General features: G+C 39.7%; 1 protein-coding gene across 2 annotated transcripts in view; it reads left to right on the top strand.

Moving 5' to 3' along the window:
* Positions 1-20,568, top strand: part of LOC107573959 (midnolin-like) — a 24,460-nt gene extending 3,892 nt beyond the window's left edge. Inside the window, exons 3-10 of one of the 2 annotated variants that reach the window (XM_016260424.1) lie at positions 4,176-4,580; positions 5,553-5,640; positions 5,750-5,812; positions 11,657-11,989; positions 15,036-15,138; positions 15,223-15,333; positions 17,633-17,743; positions 19,981-20,568. In XM_016260424.1, the coding sequence (XP_016115910.1) occupies positions 4,369-4,580; positions 5,553-5,640; positions 5,750-5,812; positions 11,657-11,989; positions 15,036-15,138; positions 15,223-15,333; positions 17,633-17,743; positions 19,981-20,195 (1,236 nt within the window). In that variant the 5' untranslated portion in view covers positions 4,176-4,368 and the 3' untranslated portion in view covers positions 20,196-20,568. Of the gene's footprint in view, positions 1-4,133; positions 4,581-5,552; positions 5,641-5,749; positions 5,813-11,656; positions 11,990-15,035; positions 15,139-15,222; positions 15,334-17,618; positions 17,744-19,980 lie in introns of those variants that run through there. The other variant, XM_016260423.1, reaches the window with a different exon arrangement.
* Positions 20,569-21,346: the final 778 nt, after the last annotated feature.

Consider the following 21,346-nt stretch of genomic DNA (forward strand, 5'->3'; position numbering starts at 1 on the left):
ACATTAAATTAAAATAAATAATTTTAAAATATAATAAAATATAAATATTTGATTTGTTAAGCTGCATTTCATGTGAGCATTACCTGATGTCAGTGAACACGTGAAATATTAACTTCAAATCTCAGTGGGCTCTAAGAAAATATATTTCAAATACAGGTTACAGGTTCGGCTGCCAGAAACAGCTACACACAGATGCTGCAGAACTGACCTCTGACCCCGGATGGTGGCAAGACAAACAAATCAACACTTGTATTCAGCAAGGACGCATTACACTGACCAAAGGTGACTTTATAATGTTACAGAAGATTTCTGTTTCAAATAAATGCTGTTCTTCTGAACTTTCTGTTCATCTGTGAATCCTGAAAAACTAAATGCATCACAGTTTCCACAGAAATATTAATGTTTTCAACATTGATGATAATCAGAACTGTTTCTAATAATCAGCATATAATAGAATGATTTCTGAAGATCATGTGACGCTGAAGACTGGAGGAATGATGCTGAAAATACAGCTGCGCATCACAGAGATATATTACAGTTTAATATATATTCACATAGAAAACAGCTGTTTTACATTCTAATAATTTGTCAGAATTTTTCACTATTTTTGATCAAATACATGCAGCCTTGAGCAGAAGAGACGTCTTTTAAAAGCATTAAAACTCCCCAAACTTTTGAGCAGCAGTGTATATAAAACAGTCTTGTGTTGAATGTGAATTCATCTGCTTTATTTGTTAAGTGTACACTGAAAAACAAAACAGGCCATTTTCACTAGTACATTTTACAATGAATTACAAAGAAATCTCAAGCAACATTGAATTAAACAGAAAACTGAACCCGTATTTTCTTGTAAAACACATTCCAATCATCTTTAGAGAGAAAAACTGTTACCCAGCTTGAGTTACAGGATCTACATTATTAGTGGCCAGATATTTTTCATTTTTCACTTCAGACCTCTGTTCAGTCAGATGCGTATTAATCAGAATGTGTTATTTTAACAAGTAAATCTGTGTTTGAGAGAGCTGATCAGGAGCAGAGCTGAGAGCTGGTGTGTGAGCGCGCAGCATGAGGATGAGGAGGATGAGGATGAAGAGGCAGGTGTGGATCTCCACAGAATCCTGCTGAGCGTCTCCTCACGAGACGCCTGAAGGACCCTCGCATCTCATCTGAGTCCCAGCGACACGCTTCTGATGCGCTCTCATACTCCGGGTCAGTCTCTCTGGATTAAAGCATCTGATAAATGCATGAACATAAAGAATGTCGAGCTCCAAAAACGACAAAACACCAATAGAAGTATCGTATCTGTCCACTGTGAGAGATTTAGAGAGTTTTGTGTTGATTGCGGCATTGAAAATGTTCAGTTGGTTCCACTAAAGTGCCAGTGTTTAAACATATTCAGTTCATATTTTTTAATTGAGACAACTGAACTTGTTTTTTTATTATTGCAGCAAGTCAACATCAAATTTTGAGTTTAGACTTTGAAACTATTTTCACTCAGAAATCGCTAGTAAATATCACAAATAATTAAAAAAAAAAGGCATGTAGCACTGAATTAAAAGTGAAATTTAGAAGTAGAAAAACTTAAATAGCATTGAAACTGATCAAAAGTGACAATAAGGACATTTATAATGTTACAAAAGATTTCGGTTTCGAATAAATGCTGTTCTTCTGAACTTTCTGTTCATCTGTGAATCCTGAAAAATAACATGCATCACAGTTTCCACAAAAATATGAAGCAGCGCGACTGTGTTCAACACTGAATTAAATGTGACATTTCGAAGACGAAAGACTGAAATTAAAAGTACTCTAACAGTCTAAAAACCTCAAATCTAAAAACGTTTTTATTAATTTTAATTAATTACATAATGATGTATTTGCTTTCCCCACCCCGTTCCACAACCCTGAATTAACAAAGTAGAAAAATAATAGATAAATAGCCAAACAACCAAATAATTATATGAATAAAGTGAGTGCTTACTATACAAAATAGCAAGATACATTTCAATACTTTGTTATCAGCTGATATCAAAGTCAATTTTGTTAACAAGAAAAGAAAAGAAAAAAAAAGAATACAAATAAGAAATCACTCAAATGGTCTTTCTGTGTAGATATATAAGCAAGCATGACATAACCAAGTATTTTAAAGTCAGATGGCCTTTCTAAAATGTTAGTCCTATTAATTAGTTAGAAGGTAGGGTCTTCATCTTTTCAAAATATGTAATCATAGGTTTCCAGATTTGACATAAAAGCAGTCATTTTTGACAGCATGTCAGCCGTGATCTGTCTGTGTTCCTCAGATAACAGCACACGGGTTTGAGCTGAAGTGATGGCGAGTAAATAACTGCTCCTTCACAGATTACGCTTCTCAAAGTTATGAACAAGCATTCTTCCGTTTCTCTTTAATAATGTCCTTTAACACAAAGTGTTATTTATATATATTGCTCACAGAACATTTTATTCTTGAAAGGTTTTAGTTGCACATTCATGTAACGTTTTTTTCAAATGTAACTTTTTTTTTAGAACGTTCGTTGAACATTTAGAAGTAACACTGTTTGAACGTTTCAAATAGATTGTTCCCATGACAAAAGAAGTTTTTACAAGCCTTTAGATTTTGAACATTCCGAGAATGTTTTCATGGGAACGTCTGAAAGGCAGCCAGGTTGAAGTGATTGATGAGCCTAGCTGTGCTCCGTATCGTGTCTAATGTGTTTCACAGAGACTCTGACTAACCCGTGAGCAGCTCACATTACTGTCACCTTTCCATCAGACACCCCTGCGTGGAGACTGTAGAACAATCCTAAAACAACACGCATCATGGTGTCGGAATGTTCTGTTTCAGGAACAGGGCTGGAATTTGACTCGACATTCCTCCGGAGCGCAAACCTCCTCCCACAACATCACACTCACTCAGATCCCAACCCCAGACGATGATTCATAACTTCAGCAAACCAGCAGAAACTCCTGAACGCTGCAGCGCTGGGCAGAGCAGGAGGTGAGTGTTTGATGTGTTGAGTCACTCTGATGATGATGATGATGATGATGATGGGCACAAACACTACAGTAAGTACACATTTATAAACATTCATTTAAATCCTTAAATTCTTGAAAAAGAGGTGTTTTGTCAGATTTATAAAATGTAAAAAGTATATGCAAAATAAATAAATTCATAATGTAAATCCATCCATTCATATTCCTATAGACTATGTATGTGTATATATATATATTTATTACTGTGTTGTATTATATTTACATTTTGTTGTCTTTATATATATATATTTACACACACACATATACACACTCTCTCTCACTCACACACACACACACACACACACACACATATATATATATATATATATATATATACATACACATTAAAGTTACACTGACATTACCCCAAATAGTCAGACTAGCTTGTACTTCCATTAGTATATTTAGAAATGTGCAGCATACACATTTACACATACACAAACACACACACACACACACACACACACACACATATATATATATATATGAAAAATATATAACTTCTATTTTTTTGTTAATGTTGTATTATATTTAATTTTGATTGTCTTTTTTTCTTTATTATTGTGCTATATTGCATGTTATCGCCTTAATTTCTGTGCAAATCTGTCTGTACTTTTTTCTGCACTGGAAGCTCCTGTCACCAGACAAATATGCGCATGGAAAAAAAATTTTATTAATAAATTTCACTTGCACAAAAACCAATGAAATAAATAAATAAATAGCCTTGGCTTTGTGCAAGTGATGTTTTCCTAAAAATGCGTAATAAGTGTATTATGTTGTCGTTTCCAGAATTCCAGAAAAATTGTTTAATCAAATGCTTTGCTCTCAGTTGTTATGAATGATCCCTGCGGGAAGGGGCGTGGCTGTTCTCGCTGCGCTTCTCTGATTGGTCACGTCAACTATTATCGCAGCGGACAGGGCGGTGCCTATGTGCAACGAGCGGACAGCTGATTGGCTGACACGGCGAAGGCAAGCGTATCCGCTAACGCCATTGGTTGTTTGTAGCGGTGGGCGGGATCTCACCGCTGGGACCTCGCAACAAATGCAGACGCAGCAGGTACGCTGCACAGAAGAGCGAGCGAGCGGCTGAAGGGTCGAGGTAAAAAAACAATTAAAAACAAAACAAATTACATTCGAGAGATATATATAGATGTACATTCGGATCCTAGTGGCCTTCTGGTATTGATATTTCGGCGTGTTTCTGTGCAGATCGGCGGCTGTTATTGTCTGTGGATTTACCTCAGAGCACCGAACGGATATTTCTCCGGTCGCGGAAGGATTATCGCGCTCGTTCCGGCACACACCGTCCCCCGCTCGGTTCAGAGATCACGGGATTATCGGATGGAGCGGAGCTGCAGCAGTCACGGACCGCGGTCCCGGTGTCCGGAGCTCCTGAACGGAGACGCGTCCATGACCGTATCGATCCGCTCCACGACAGGGTCCCGCTTCGAGCTGTCCGTCCCGCTGGACGAGACCGTGCTGGGGCTGAAGCGGAGGCTGTCCGAGAAGCTCCGGGTTCCCGCAGAGCGACTGCTGCTGCTGCACCGAGACACGTGAGTCCGAGCCCGGGGTCCGCGAGATCCAGATCCGGGTGATGCGGATCAGAACATCGGGTCTTGAGGGCTTAACTCGCCTTTCCACAAATTAAGGCCTTAAAGGTTTTTAAATTAGACCCGACAGCTTTAAATTCATACCCGTTGCATGCTTGCGGTGTTTTGTTTTCTAAAAATCTTCAAATCAAGATGCATTTATTTGAGATGAGGGTCTAGTTTTCTGAGAAACGCAGCAGAAGTGAGTTTAAGCTTAAACTGTGCTGGATGAACACTTGCTGATTTCTAAGCCTCTTTGGTTTTGTTTTAAGCTTAAACTCTCTTTGCTTCTCAAGTATTGTGATCTAAAGGTTATGCTGTGTTTGGATCAGAGCTATTAATTAAGCCTGAAGCTGTTTGTTTTTGTCAAATGAGTTGAAAAGTAATGCACATGCATCAAGATCATGCGCCACTGAAGCCTGGAGGAGTGATGCTGAAAATACAGCTTTGAGCACAGAAATAAATTACAGCTTAACAGAGATTCACTTAGAAAGCAGCTGATTTGAATAGTAAAAATATTTCACAATTTTACAGCTTTTGCTGTATTTCTGATCAAATAAATGCAGGCTTGGTGAGCAGAAGAGACTTCTTTAAGAGTCTATAGTGTTCCCTTCAGTTTATTCCTTGCATTTCTTTACTTGCTAAACAACAACAACACAGAATTCCTAAAGGTTATAATAGTGTCAGTGCAGTCAAATCGATAATAATGTTACTGAATGTTAATAGCTGGAATGAGCCAGCTAAAGTGCTGTTTATAAATGGTGTAATTAGATATATTTCAGTGTGTTAGACTCCAGAAACATTATTCTGATGACGCCGTCAGATCTCAGCGACGGTTGTTCAGAAAGGCTAAGCACGCTGAACTGAAACCGTCTCATGAATGCTGGAGAGATGCATGATGGGAAGTCTGAGGGACTGTGTGTTCTCCGTCCGCAGGAGGTTAAACTCGGGAAAGCTGCTGGATTTCGGTGTGGCTGACGGGAGCAGACTCACGCTGGTGCCCACGGTCGAAGCCGGACTGATGGTATAAAACTCTTCCTCGTTTTTGCATTTAAAGACCTCGTGATTGATGAGTGTGGTGCAAACGAAATGTGTTTTGTGTTCTCATGCATGTTGTTGTTGTGTGTTTGCAGTCGCAGTCGTGCCGCTCGGAGCAGTCGGTCCTGCAGGCGCTGGAGACGCTCTCAGACGCTCAGGTGAAGCTCTCGCTGCGGTCGCACACTTCCTCTTCTACCAGAACACACTCATTCACAAGAACTCACACAATCACTATTCTAATGAGTGCGCGTTTCCCACCAGCAGCTGTGAATATAACCAGTGAAAGACGCCCACACATGTGTATAAATGCACACGCACTCATTCAGAATAAGCGGTGGGGGGTTCTGGGTAAGCGACAGGAACGGGTCGATGCTTTTTATGAATGTTCTTCTGTGTTATGACGGATTTGCGTGCAATTAAATCAAACCGCTGCTCTTTTGGCGACGAGCCCGTTGAAATCTGTGCATGTGTGCTTTAGACGCTCACTGTAAACGTGACTTTTGATGCTCAACGGATCATTAACCTGCTGAAACTAAATTTGGATGAGCAGAAAAGTTTCTATTTTTAAGTTTTAGCCCCTGCATGTGGCACCTACATCTGTGAAACCACATGTGTGCGCGTGTGCCCCATCAGCGGGTCTGTGCGTCATTTTGGCAATGCTGAGTTGTTTGTCAGTTCAGTCAGTCTGTGTGTGTGTGTGTGTGTGTGTGTGTGTGTGTGGTTAGGCTCAAGAATGATAGATGATTTCCTAGAACAGACTCATGTCAGACTGTTATTATAAGAGGCTCTGAATCTGACGCAGCTCATCCGGCTCTCGTTTCTCCTCTGAGGAACCTTAAAGTCACCATGAAATCAAAACGGACAGTTCTGATTTTTTTTTATGGAATATTGCAGTGTTTATTATACCTGATTTATCGGTGCACTTCATTGCTGAAATGAATGCGAGCTGGATGTGTTTGGTGAGATTCACCCGTGTTTGTGTGCGTCAGAAAACATCCCGAGCTCTTTGTTTTGGTGCTGTAGTTCACACCGCTGCGTTCGTGCAGTAATGCAGGGTTTTGCAGTTTTCTGCTGTTAGATGTGGTTTGTGATGCTGCAGGTATTTTTAGCCTGGAAATCCTCCTGTGAAGTGCGTTAGAACAGCCCCGACACTCAACCTGTCTGTGTGTTTAGACATCTTCTGCGTGCATGTGTGCGCGCGTTTGTGTGTGTGAGCTTGAGCGTGTGTGAGCGAGCGCGCGCGTGTGTGTGTGTGCGAGCGCGTTTGTGTGAGCTTGAGCGTGTGTGTGTGCGGTGCTTCAGGAAGTTTGTTTTTGTCAGCAGCGGCACAGGTTTGTTTTTCTGATATTTTCTGAATGAAGCAGGTCTCACATGAAGCGCGTCAGACGTCACACCTGTCCGCTGTTGGATCAGCGCGTGTGTGTGAGCTTGAGCGTGTGTGAGCGAGCGCGCGTGTGTGTGTGTGTGTGCGAGCGCGTTTGTGTGAGCTTGAGCGTGTGTGTGTGCGGTGCTTCAGGAAGTTTGTTTTTGTCAGCAGCGGCACAGGTTTGTTTTTCTGATTTTCTGAATGAAGCAGGTCTCACATGAAGCGCGTCAGACGTCACACCTGTCCGCTGTTGGATCAGCACACACTCATCATCATAAACAAACATCTAAAGTCTGCATGACATCATAATGTGTGCTCTTAATGCATGACTTGGGTTTTATTGTGAGTGATTCATCCGTGCATTTGTTTAGATTTTTATTGTTTACTTTAATCAAATATTTATAACCCGTTCTTCCTGTGGCATGACTCACTTGATGTCTGTCGTCTGCCACTTCAGTCAGATCTGCAGCCATTCCTGTATAAACACTGCAAAACATGACTTTCTTCCGTAGTTCTGTGTCTGTCTGTCAGTTATTCATCTATCAGTCAGATTTTCAAATAGTTGTATCTCGACCAAATATTGTGCTATGCTAACAAACCATACATCAATGGAAAGCATTTATTCAGCTTCAGATGATGCATACATCTCAATTTTGAAAAAATTGACCCTTATGACTGGTTTTGTGGTCCATGGTCACATATTTACTTAAAGAGCAAAATATCAAGTTTTGTTTCCTGAAAAAAAAAGATCAATTAAGTGTTTTTGCTTAAAACAAGATTTTTTTTTTTTTCATATCATAAAGCTTTTTATTGTTTACTTTAATCAAATATTTATAACCCGTTCTTCCTGTGGCATGACTCACTTGATGTCTGTCGTCTGCCACTTCAGTCAGATCTGCAGCCATTCCTGTATAAACACAGCAAAACATGACTTTCTTCCGTAGTTCTGTGTCTGTCTGTCAGTTATTCATCTATCAGTCAGATTTTCAAATAGTTGTATCTCGACCAAATATTGTGCTATCCTAACAAACCATACATCAATGGAAAGCATTTATTCAGCTTCAGATGATGCATACATCTCAATTTTGAAAAAATTGACCCTTATGACTGGTTTTGTGGTCCATGGTCACATATTTACTTAAAGAGCAAAATATCAAGTTTTGTTTCCTGAAAAAAAAAAGATCAATTAAGTGTTTTTGCTTAAAACAAGTTTTTTTTTTTTTTCATATCATAAAGCTTTTTTTATTTTTTATTTTTTATTTTTTTTATTTATTTTTTTTTTTTGTAGTAGTTGCTGGTTTTGTTGTGAGCAGTTATTCAGAAGCGTAGCAGGTTTCTCGCTCTGACTCTCCTCCACCTAACACTGGAGTCTTCACCCGTTTCTGCGCAGGTGTTGCTGTGAGTCAGGAGTGCGTTTGGTTTCGCCGCTCGTGTGTCTCGCTCCTCTGCACAGCAGCCGGTCTGAGGCACAGTAAACCGCTCTGAACCGGACTCTCGGGCTGGGACTGTGTGAGATGTGATGACGTAACGCATTGATTGCCACACTCGCAGCTTCTGGTAATCAGAGGCTGGGTGTTTCCTTCTAGTTCGCTGGTTTCCGAACCGTTGTTCAGTGCGCAGTCATGATGTGACTCGCAGAACACCTCCTCTCGTCTGAAGACTTCTCAGTGGGTTTTACTGCAAGATTTTAACTTGGAAAGTGGTGACGGTCAACAATAGCATCTCATTTGTTAACATCAGTTAATGCATTAACTACCAATCAGCATTTATTAGCCTTTGTTAATGTGCTTTAAAAATCTTTGTTTATACTGTTTTTGTTATTTTGAATTCATTTGTATATTTAGATTCAGTTTGTATTTAAATTTGTTACTTTTAGCTAAACTTTGCGGTTTTGCTTTTTGTAAATGTCAGTATAATTCATTTTTACTTCAGTTTTAATTATTTTAGTAAGTCAAATTAATGTAAATTAAATTTATAAATATTTGTTTGTTTAAAATGGCTGAAATAAAAGTTTAATATCTGCTTTATATATATATATATATATGTGTGTGTGTGTTTAAAAGAGGAGCATTTATTTAAAATATAAATATTTTCTCACAATATACACTACTGTTCAAAAGTTTGGGATATTGTGCAGCACAGCTGTTGATAATTCTAATAATAAATCAGCATATTATACTGATTTCTGAAGATCATGTGACACTGAAGACTGGAGTAATGATGCTGAAAATACAGCTGCGCATCACAGAAATAAATTACACTTTAACAGAGATTCACGTAGAAACCATTATTTTATATTGCAATAACATTTTGCAAGATTAGGTTTTTTTTCTGTATTGTTGATCAAATAAATGCAGCCTTGATGAGCAGAAGACACTTCTTTAACATTACAAGTCTAACTGATCCCAAACTTTTGACCGGTGGTGTGTGTGTGTGTGTATATATTTAGTGAGTCTCTCTCTCTCTCTTTATTTATTTATTTTTATATATATATATATATATATATAATTTTTTTTATTTTTATGGTTATTCTTTAACTAGAAAAACTCTGGTTCATGTTAATTTGCAATGCATTAACTCATGTTAACTGATGGAACTTTTGATTTTAATAATGTAGTAGTATATGATGAGATTGAGAGTTATCAAGTTTAATACATGCTGTGGAAGTGTTGTTCATGTTAACTAATGTGAACAAATAAAACTGTACTGTGAAGTGCTGTCGTTGCACAGATCTGCTGTTTGTCGTGGCGCATCCGTTGCGTTGCACTGCCTTACAAAGTACCAGCCCACAATTTCTGAGAATGAAGTTTCCCAGACTGCTCCACTGACTGAGATCCGGGGCTGAAGCGTTGCATGCCCTCTTCAGTTCCTGAGCCCAGCACACCGACACGTGACCTTTACATCTGAGCCGAGCGCTCTTCAGCTCTCAGATCACTCGCTATACGTCACAAGCGTTAATTAGCGTGAGTAGATTCATGTGCCATCTGGCTCCTGAAGGAGAGTGACCTCAGCGTTACTCATGGATCTCAGAGAGCGTCGGGCTCCTGTGACGGCCAGCGGATTCTCCACGGCCTTTAAAACTACATCAGACGCTCGGCCTGCTGCTCGTGTGGTTTGGGCGACGCATGTGAAACCTCAGCACTGCTGCTATCTGAATCAGACTCTGGGGATGTTGGTTTATCTGGTTTGTTAGCGCTCGACTGATACGATCACTCTTGGGATGATGAGACACGATGTTGCTTGGGCACTTTCCCATTGAGACAGGGTAACAAATGTCTTTCTGGATACTTTAGATCAGTCGTGGGCCTTGAGTCTCACCTGGCTGCCCGTTGACGGCAACATTGTATCACCTGCCTTATTCTTCTTACAGTATTGCATCAGTGCTTTACACTATTGTAACTGTTTTTATATCTTAATTGTGTGCATTCACAGTTTCGCAGACAAAAGAGAAGGGAATGGATATTGAACATCGCGGTTTCAGTTGGGATTGGGGGGGTGTGATATATATCGTCTATGATAATATCGTAATTGTTGATTAAACGATATGCGATTTGACGTTAAGAGTATATCACAAAACACACCCAGAGAGTGCACGCATGCACTGGGAGATACTGCGCGAGCACGTTTAGAGTTCACGCTTTCACTGCGTGATTTAGTCTATTGAAGTACATTTAGAATTCCTACAAAATTCAAGATAAAGGGGCAAATATGCCGCCATATGACTTTTATATGTCTTTTATATTTCTATCATCTGAAATAGTTCAAATCACACAAAGAATAGTTTTGTTTTTCAAATATCAGCACGATTGCAAATGTGATATTGATTTTATAAAACAGTCCGATAAGCAAGAAGTTAATATTAATTGACATTTGAGACAAGTTCCTGTTTTGGCTCTATTTCGACAACGAAAATAGTTCCAATCAAAGGCACAGCGGTCTCTGAACGACACGACGGGGTTTTATTACCGAATCAATCTGCCGTTTGAACGAATCGGTTGAGTAAATGATTCAATGACTTACTCATGCAGTGGTTTGCCGCCACCTACTGGCGATTTTAGGTTTATATTTAATGTGTATTTTCCTTTTTTCCCCGAATCCGAGATTTTATAATAATTTTACATTGCACAAGACAAATAATATTCTTTCTCGGTATTTCTGTCTTGTTTTCCAGCACAAATATCTAAACATCCTTAAATCAAGACGCATTTACTGGAGATGCAGAATGACTTAATTTTTATACTTTTTTTTTTTTTTCAGAAAAATACTTAATATCTTGAGTATTTGTTTAAAACACAAAGAAATATCTGCCAGTGGGGTCAGAAAAATAATGTTGTTGTTATCTTTGAATTTGTTTTATTTTTCTGACCCCATTAGCAGATATTTCTTGTTTTAAGCATGAACCCATTTTATTAAATTTCTCAGAAAACAGGACTTCTCGTCTGACGTCATTTTGCGTCTCCAGTAAATGTGTCTTGATTTAAGAATGTGTAGATATTTGTGTTCTGAAACAAGACCAAAATGGCAAGAAAGAATAATTTTTGATGGCGATACACATTTGGAGTCAGAAGATGATGTGCTACTGAATGAAACATGCACGTCTCATTAACGTCTGTCGATCATCTCGTTTGGTGTGCAGGTCAGTGACTTCCTGTCGGGACGGTCCCCGCTGACCCTTGCCCTGCGTGTGGGCGATCACATGATGTTTGTGCAGCTGCAGTTGGCGGCTCAGCCGTCCATCTCCAGGGGACCTGCGGGCCCCAACCAGACGCCTACAGGGGCCGATAGCAGTGAAAACCCCTCAGACTCTCAGCAGCGGGCACTGGACGTCATGAAGAGCCACAATGCCCCGCCCTCATCTCATGTTCACCACGCCCACAGTACTCAAAGCCCCGCCCCTACTCTTCACTCACACCCTGTTAGCCACGCCCACTATCCTCAAAGCCCCGCCCATGCTCCGCCCTGCACTCAGGTGAGACACGAGCATAGAATTGATTCATGTTTTATTAAACCCTAATGCAAAAATAGTGGCCTTTAATAGGCGACAGTAGTGCATTACAATGGAGTAGATGATAAATGCACCACCTCACCAGTACAGAAACAAGCCTTCAAGATGATACGGGTTAAAGGGGCTGAAGTTCATCCAGAAACAGAAGTAGATCTTGTCTGATGTGCAGTGTAAAGCCAGTAAATGCTGTTCATTGTGCAGTATTTGTGCTGAGTTCAACAAGCTCTAACATCTCAAAAACACTGGAGTTATGGATAATTATAAGTTCATCTGTCCTGAAAAGCAGAGTCCCTGCAGAAAGGAGCATTTAGACATTTTACAGCTCAAATAATTGCGTATTACTGAGAAAAAACAAGTATAACAAATATACCAGCTTCACATTTGTGCTATACAACTCTTGAGATGAATGAAAAGGTTTACTTTTGAGCAGCTCCAGTGTTACAGAGACCGGTGCAAGGTTATTATAATTAACTAAAACCATAAAGTTCTTTACTTGAAATAAAATAAATGTTAACTGGAATAAAATGCATTAAAAAACAAACTTATTTTATTTCAATATTTCTCATATTCATTTAGTTTCAGGGTTATCATAGTTAACTAAAATTAAAACCATTACAAAATGTTTGCTTAAAAATAAGTTTTTATTATATTTTATTTCAGCTAGTTGCCAAGGCAACATCTATCATTTTAATTACGTTAACTTGATGTACTAAAATAACTAAAACTCAACCAAAAATAAAAATTGGTGGGAGGGGGGATTTATTTTTTAAACTAGTAAAAATAACAAAAATGTACAATGAAATTAATAATAATAATTTAACTAAAATAAAATAAAAAAACAGGAAAATATAAATATAAAAACTATAATAGTATCTCAATGGTGCTAAAATAACTCAAAATAAATGGAAAAAAATAAAGACAAACACAACAAATGAGAAAAATCTATTTTAAAATATTAACCAGCTGCTATAATAGTATCTCAGTGATGCTAAGCTAACACTGGAGATTGTTGCAGTGACTGATCAGAAGACGCTCACTAACGTGTGTGTGTGTGTGTGTGTGTGTGTGTGTGTCGGTATTTCTGTCTTGTTTTCCAGCACAAATATCTAAACATCCTTAAATCAAGACGCATTTTCTGGAGATTCAGAATGACTTAATTTTTATACTTTTTTTTTTTTTTCAGAAAAATACTTAATATCTTGAGTATTTGTTTAAAACACAAAGAAATATCTGCCAGTGGGGTCAGAAAAATAATGTTGTTGTTATCTTTGAATTTGTTTTATTTTTCTGACCCCATTAGCAGATATTTCTTGTTTTAAGCATGAACCCATTTTATTAAATTTCTCAGAAAACAGGACTTCTCGTCTGACGTCATTTTGCGTCTCCAGTAAATGTGTCTTGATTTAAGAATGTGTAGATATTTGTGTTCTGAAACAAGACCAAAATGGCAAGAAAGAATCATTTTTGATGGCGATACACATTTGGAGTCAGAAGATGATGTGCTACTGAATGAAACATGCACGTCTCATTAACGTCTGTCGATCATCTCGTTTGGTGTGCAGGTCAGTGACTTCCTGTCGGGACGGTCCCCGCTGACCCTTGCCCTGCGTGTGGGCGATCACATGATGTTTGTGCAGCTGCAGTTGGCGGCTCAGCCGTCCATCTCCAGGGGACCTGCGGGCCCCAACCAGACGCCTACAGGGGCCGATAGCAGTGAAAACCCCTCAGACTCTCAGCAGCGGGCACTGGACGTCATGAAGAGCCACAATGCCCCGCCCTCATCTCATGTTCACCACGCCCACAGTACTCAAAGCCCCGCCCCTACTCTTCACTCACACCCTGTTAGCCACGCCCACTATCCTCAAAGCCCCGCCCATGCTCCGCCCTGCACTCAGGTGAGACACGAGCATAGAATTGATTCATGTTTTATTAAACCCTAATGCAAAAATAGTGGCCTTTAATAGGCGACAGTAGTGCATTACAATGGAGTAGATGATAAATGCACCACCTCACCAGTACAGAAACAAGCCTTCAAGATGATACGGGTTAAAGGGGCTGAAGTTCATCCAGAAACAGAAGTAGATCTTGTCTGATGTGCAGTGTAAAGCCAGTAAATGCTGTTCATTGTGCAGTATTTGTGCTGAGTTCAACAAGCTCTAACATCTCAAAAACACTGGAGTTATGGATAATTATAAGTTCATCTGTCCTGAAAAGCAGAGTCCCTGCAGAAAGGAGCATTTAGACATTTTACAGCTCAAATAATTGCGTATTACTGAGAAAAAACAAGTATAACAAATATACCAGCTTCACATTTGTGCTATACAACTCTTGAGAAGAATGAAAAGGTTTACTTTTGAGCAGCTCCAGTGTTACAGAGACCGGTGCAAGGTTATTATAATTAACTAAAACCATAAAGTTCTTTACTTGAAATAAAATAAATGTTAACTGGAATAAAATGCATTAAAAAACAAACTTATTTTATTTCAATATTTCTCATATTCATTTAGTTTCAGGGTTATCATAGTTAACTAAAATTAAAACCATTACAAAATGTTTGCTTAAAAATAAGTTTTTATTATATTTTATTTCAGCTAGTTGCCAAGGCAACATCTATCATTTTAATTACGTTAACTTGATGTACTAAAATAACTAAAACTCAACCAAAAATAAAAATTGGTGGGAGGGGGGATTTATTTTTTAAACTAGTAAAAATAACAAAAATGTACAATGAAATTAATAATAATAATTTAACTAAAATTAAATTAAAAAAACAGGAAAATATAAATATAAAAACTATAATAGTATCTCAATGGTGCTAAAATAACTCAAAATAAATGGAAAAAAATAAAGACAAACACAACAAATGAGAAAAATCTATTTTAAAATATTAACCAGCTGCTATAATAGTATCTCAGTGATGCTAAGCTAACACTGGAGATTGTTGCAGTGACTGATCAGAAGACGCTCACTAACGTGTGTGTGTGTGTGTGTGTGTGTGTGTGTGTTTCAGGCTGAAGGCAGCACTCAGAGCCCCAGACAGCGATGCAAACCCGGCGCCGTCATCGAGAGCCTCGTCAACCACGCGCCGGGAGTTTTCTCAGGAACCTTCTCAGGTAACGCATCGCTTCATCGTGAGAATTACAGCAGTCAGAACAAGCGGCTCGTGTCGACCTCATCGCGACCTCTTCACCCCTCAGGTACTTTACACCCTAACTGTCAGGACAGCAGCGGGCATCCTCGCCGGGACATCAGCACCATTCTGCAGATCCTCAACGACCTCTTGAGCGCCACGCGGCATTGCCAGGGATCTCCTCCGACGCTGACGCACCTCCACTGCCCTCCGGCCTCGCCCTGCTCACCTCCACCCTCACCTACCTCACCTACACCACACCTGCGCAGACCCTCCGGTGAGTGTGTGTCTATCTCTCTGTGAGCTTGAGTGTGTGTGTGCGTGTGAGCGTGTGCGCGTGAGCAAGAGAGCGTGTGCGTGTGAGCGTGTGCGAGCAAGAGTGTGTGTGTGTGTGTGTGTGTGCGTGAGCAAGAGTGTGAGCGTGTGAGCGTGAGCGAGCAAGAGTGTGTGTGTGTGTGCGTGAGCAAGAGTGTTAGCGTGAGCAAGAGAGCGTGAGCGTGTGTGTGTGTGTGAGCATGAGCGTGAGCATGTGTGTGTGTGTGTGTGTGTGTGAGCATGAGCGCGCGAGTGTGTGTGTGATCAAATGATCTGACACACAGGAAGAGGAAGTCATATATTCTGACTCTGTCTTTTCTAACTTTACACACTTCTCATTTTCTCTGATTCATTGCTCAGTGTGTGTGTGTGTGTGTGTGTGTGTTTGTTTGTGTCTCGTTCTGTAACAGATCAGCTTTACTGCAAACACACACACTGCTTCATCAAACAGTCATTCAGACACGCCGCTGAAATCTGATTGGACGAGCTGCTGTGAATTACATATTCATGCATCTGAAGCTGATGAACTAGAAGAATGTTAGCTTATTGTGATTGTTTTTAAATTCTTAATGTTAATAGCAAGGAGAATCCTAAAGTCAAGTCACATTTATGTCTGCAGCACAGATTGTTCAGCTGCTTCTCCGTGATAAACCGGAAAATAACTGTTAATGCTTCATTCAGTGCTGATTGAGTGGATTATCTCACTGAAATGGCATGTTCTAATGTCATTTTACTGCGGTTCGGCCTTTTTGTTTCTCATGTCTTCTCCTGTCTGAGCTCTGAATGAGACGTGACCTCTCAGAGATCAGCCGCGGGGTCACGCCGAGCTCTGTGCTTTCAGGGGGTCATGACCCACTCACACACACACACACACTCTTATCTCGACTCGCGTCTTTCCAGCACACTGGCTGCATGAATTATTCAGCTTTGCTCAGGCACACTCGGGCCCTCAGGGGCCTCCAGGATCCCCGCAGCACTGTGTGTGTGTGTGTGCGCAGTGGAAACATGCTGATGAAGCATCAATGATTCATGGGTCAGCAGCTCTGGAAAGAACAGATCTGGACTCCTGGAGGAAGTGCAGGTTTACACGGGAGTCTCCTTTAGATGAAGTCAGTCAGGCCTGTTTTTCGGATCATTGGGACATTACTCGAGTTTAATTCTCAGCACTGTTGTGTGTCTGGATGCTGTGTTTTACTTCATGAGACTCGCTGTGAGATGTCATCGGCTCCTCTTCCTCTGGATGCACACCGGTGTTATTTTAGTAGCGCTGAGATGCTAGTATAGGGTTGTTGTTGTTTTGCATTTAGAATTGTTTTTATTTGTGTATATAAAGTGTATTTTATTTTGATTTAAATATATAAAAAAATATAATTTATTATAAAATGTACTATTTTTTTTTAGTAAACTATAATTATTTAAAAATATATTAGTTTTATAAAGAATATCTTTTTTTAAATTTTTATATAAAATATTCAATTTATGTATTTTTACAAACTCGCAAACTAATTTATATATAAATGTGTATATACTTTATATAAAATCTAATTCTAAATATTAATAAACTATAATATGATTTATTAAATGTATTTAAAAATATGAAATTTTTATAAACTAATTTATTAAAAATAAAGAATTCTAAATTATTATAGAATCAATTACAAATTGAATTGTTTGAAATGCAAGTAGTGTTTTTTGTGTTTTTAATTCGTTTTTTTAACATGTCTTTTAGTTTCAGTTTCTGTTTTGGTTAACTAAATGGAAATGAGAAATGTTGCTGAAGTAATTTTTAAATGTTGTTAGTCTGGTTGTAGTAATATTAACACGGCTCCTGATCTCACTGGTCTGTTCCAGTCGGTCTAGAAGTGTGCGCTGATGTTATGACATTTACATTTATTCATGTAGCAGACGCTAAATTGAGGAATACAAGAAGCGATTCATCATAAGAAGGGCAAATAAACACCGGAAGTGCTTGTAATAGAAAGTTTCCGACATTAGCTAGACCGAGGGCTTCAGGAAAGAGAAAGCAAAGGTTGATGTGTGTTATCTCTGTGTGTCCGTCAGGAGAGCGTCTGCGGCAGACGGAGAATAAAGCCATGCGCTGTAAGCTGGAGCATCTGCGGCTCTTACTGCAGCAGCGGCGTCTGCGAGGCATTGCCAGGGATCTCCTCCGATGCTGACGCACCTCCACTGCCCTCCGGCCTCGCCCTGCTCACCTCCACCCTCACCTACCTCAGACCAGCGGCAGCCGCACGCACACCTGCGCAGACCCTCCGGTGAGTGTGTGTCTATCTCTCTGTGAGCTTGAGTGTGTGTGTGCGTGTGAGCGTGTGCGCGTGAGCAAGAGAGCGTGTGCGTGTGAGCGTGTGCGAGCAAGAGTGTGTGTGTGTGCGTGAGCAAGAGTGTGAGCGTGTGAGCGTGAGCGAGCAAGAGTGTGTGTGTGTGCGTGAGCAAGAGTGTGAGCGTGTGAGCGTGAGCGAGCAAGAGTGTGTGTGTGTGCGTGAGCAAGAGTGTGAGCGTGTGAGCGTGAGCGAGCAAGAGTGTGTGTGTGTGCGTGAGCAAGAGTGTGAGCGTGTGAGCGTGAGCGAGCAAGAGTGTGTGTGTGTGTGCGTGAGCAAGAGTGTTAGCGTGAGCAAGAGAGCGTGAGCGTGTGTGTGTGTGTGAGCATGAGCGTGAGCATGTGTGTGTGTGTGTGTGAGCATGAGCGCGCGAGTGTGTGTGTGATCAAATGATCTGACACACAGGAAGAGGAAGTCATATATTCTGACTCTGTCTTTTCTAACTTTACACACTTCTCATTTTCTCTGATTCATTGCTCAGTGTGTGTGTGTGTGTGTGTGTGTGTTTGTTTGTGTCTCGTTCTGTAACAGATCAGCTTTACTGCAAACACACACACTGCTTCATCAAACAGTCATTCAGACACGCCGCTGAAATCTGATTGGACGAGCTGCTGTGAATTACATATTCATGCATCTGAAGCTGATGAACTAGAAGAATGTTAGCTTATTGTGATTGTTTTTAAATTCTTAATGTTAATAGCAAGGAGAATCCTAAAGTCAAGTCACATTTATGTCTGCAGCACAGATTGTTCAGCTGCTTCTCCGTGATAAACCGGAAAATAACTGTTAATGCTTCATTCAGTGCTGATTGAGTGGATTATCTCACTGAAATGGCATGTTCTAATGTCATTTTACTGCGGTTCGGCCTTTTTGTTTCTCATGTCTTCTCCTGTCTGAGCTCTGAATGAGACGTGACCTCTCAGAGATCAGCCGCGGGGTCACGCCGAGCTCTGTGCTTTCAGGGGGTCATGACCCTCTCTCTCACACACACACACACACTCTTATCTCGACTCGCGTCTTTCCAGCACACTGGCTGCATGAATTATTCAGCTTTGCTCAGGCACACTCGGGCCCTCAGGGGCCTCCAGGATCCCCGCAGCACTGTGTGTGTGTGTGTGCGCAGTGGAAACATGCTGATGAAGCATCAATGATTCATGGGTCAGCAGCTCTGGAAAGAACAGATCTGGACTCCTGGAGGAAGTGCAGGTTTACACGGGAGTCTCCTTTAGATGAAGTCAGTCAGGCCTGTTTTTCGGATCATTGGGACATTACTCGAGTTTAATTCTCAGCACTGTTGTGTGTCTGGATGCTGTGTTTTACTTCATGAGACTCGCTGTGAGATGTCATCGGCTCCTCTTCCTCTGGATGCACACCGGTGTTATTTTAGTAGCGCTGAGATGCTAGTATAGGGTTGTTGTTGTTTTGCATTTAGAATTGTTTTTATTTGTGTATATAAAGTGTATTTTATTTTGATTTAAATATATAAAAAAATATAATTTATTATAAAATGTACTATTTTTTTTTAGTAAACTATAATTATTTAAAAATATATTAGTTTTATAAAGAATATCTTTTTTTAAATTTTTATATAAAATATTCAATTTATGTATTTTTACAAACTCGCAAACTAATTTATATATAAATGTGTATATACTTTATATAAAATCTAATTCTAAATATTAATAAACTATAATATGATTTATTAAATGTATTTAAAAATATGAAATTTTTATAAACTAATTTATTAAAAATAAAGAATTCTAAATTATTATAGAATCAATTACAAATTGAATTGTTTGAAATGCAAGTAGTGTTTTTTGTGTTTTTAATTCGTTTTTTTAACATGTCTTTTAGTTTCAGTTTCTGTTTTGGTTAACTAAATGGAAATGAGAAATGTTGCTGAAGTAATTTAGTCTGGTTGTAGTAATATTAACACGGCTCCTGATCTCACTGGTCTGTTCCAGTCGGTCTAGAAGTGTGCGCTGATGTTATGACATTTACATTTATTCATGTAGCAGACGCTAAATTGAGGAATACAAGAAGCGATTCATCATAAGAAGGGCAAATAAACACCGGAAGTGCTTGTAATAGAAAGTTTCCGACATTAGCTAGACCGAGGGCTTCAGGAAAGAGAAAGCAAAGGTTGATGTGTGTTATCTCTGTGTGTCCGTCAGGAGAGCGTCTGCGGCAGACGGAGAATAAAGCCATGCGCTGTAAGCTGGAGCATCTGCGGCTCTTACTGCAGCAGCGGCGTCTGCGACGGAAGGCCCGGAGAGACTCTCGCGGCCCGTACCGCTGGATAACCCAGCACAAGAACCTGGACTATCAGGAGCCGGTCTGGAAGCCCGACGTGCCGTCAGACGTGAGCGCAGAGCTTGTGCTGGCTTGAGCTGCAGCTGGAGGACGAGTCTGGACACACACACGGGCATTAACAGCCGACTGTGAAACACTCAGGAGACGCTTTATAGCGCTCACGGTCTGTTTGCAGAGGTTCTCCGCTCACTTCATGGATGTTACGAAACGCAGGATGTAGCATCACTTCACGTCAGGCGCTTCAGGATGTTTTGCACAGTTCAGTTCTCGCTCTCGTGAGCATTAAAATATGTTTGACGTGTTTTAGAGGACAGACGTCTGTCTTCAGACAGCTGGTTTATGAATCCTGGATTTGGGCGAATCTCCTGAAAACAGCTTATATTTCACCCCAAGATCAAAAGAAAATTAATGTTATTTTTCATATATAGAAAAAGAAGCCTTTATTTATATTATATACATTTAATATATACATGTGTGTATATATTATCTTCAATTTAAAAAAATGAAAATTGAAAATCTAAAAATAAAAAGTAATTCTTATTAATAAATACTATAATTTTTTTATTACATTTATTTCTGAATTAATTTTTTATTAACTAATTTATTTAAAAATAATGACATTCTAAATTAATTAACCAACCTAAATTAATACCAACATTTAGTAATTTTATTTTTTTTATCTTTGTTTTTATGAATTTGTTTTTGTTTTGTTCTAGTACATCAATTAAAAAAAAAAAAAAACTTTTATATATAACAATTTTTTTAATTATTTTTTTTATAAAATACATATAGGCTTTTTTATTTTTTTTTTCTTTCTTTTAATTTTAGGATGAAATATGCCCCGGGCTTGTTTCACGAGGTTCTCTCCCTTTATTTCTCAGACTCGTGAATGTAATCCGGAGTGGTGCTGCAGTGTTTACGGTGGCTTCTTCTCTCAGGCGGCGTCTGTGGCGTGTATTCGAGTCAGACGTGAATCTGAACAGATACGCCTCGAGGGAGCATCGGCGTGATTATGAACGCTGAACTAAAGCAGTTGCTCGTTCGCTGCTTCTGCTGCACCGCGTGTGAAGGACGATGTTTGCTGTGATTTGTTCACGCCGGATCCGCTGAAGGAAAGCCTCTCTCTCTCTCTCTCTCTCTCTCTCTCTCTCTGTCTCTCTCTCTCTCTCTCTCTCTCTCTCTCTCTCTCTCTCTCTCTCTCTCTCTCTCTCTCTCTCTCTCCTTTCC

Source organism: Sinocyclocheilus grahami, unplaced genomic scaffold, assembly GCF_001515645.1.
Source record: "Sinocyclocheilus grahami isolate Dianchi unplaced genomic scaffold, SAMN03320097.WGS_v1.1 scaffold2077.1, whole genome shotgun sequence".
NCBI classification, from domain to species: Eukaryota; Metazoa; Chordata; class Actinopteri; order Cypriniformes; family Cyprinidae; genus Sinocyclocheilus; species Sinocyclocheilus grahami.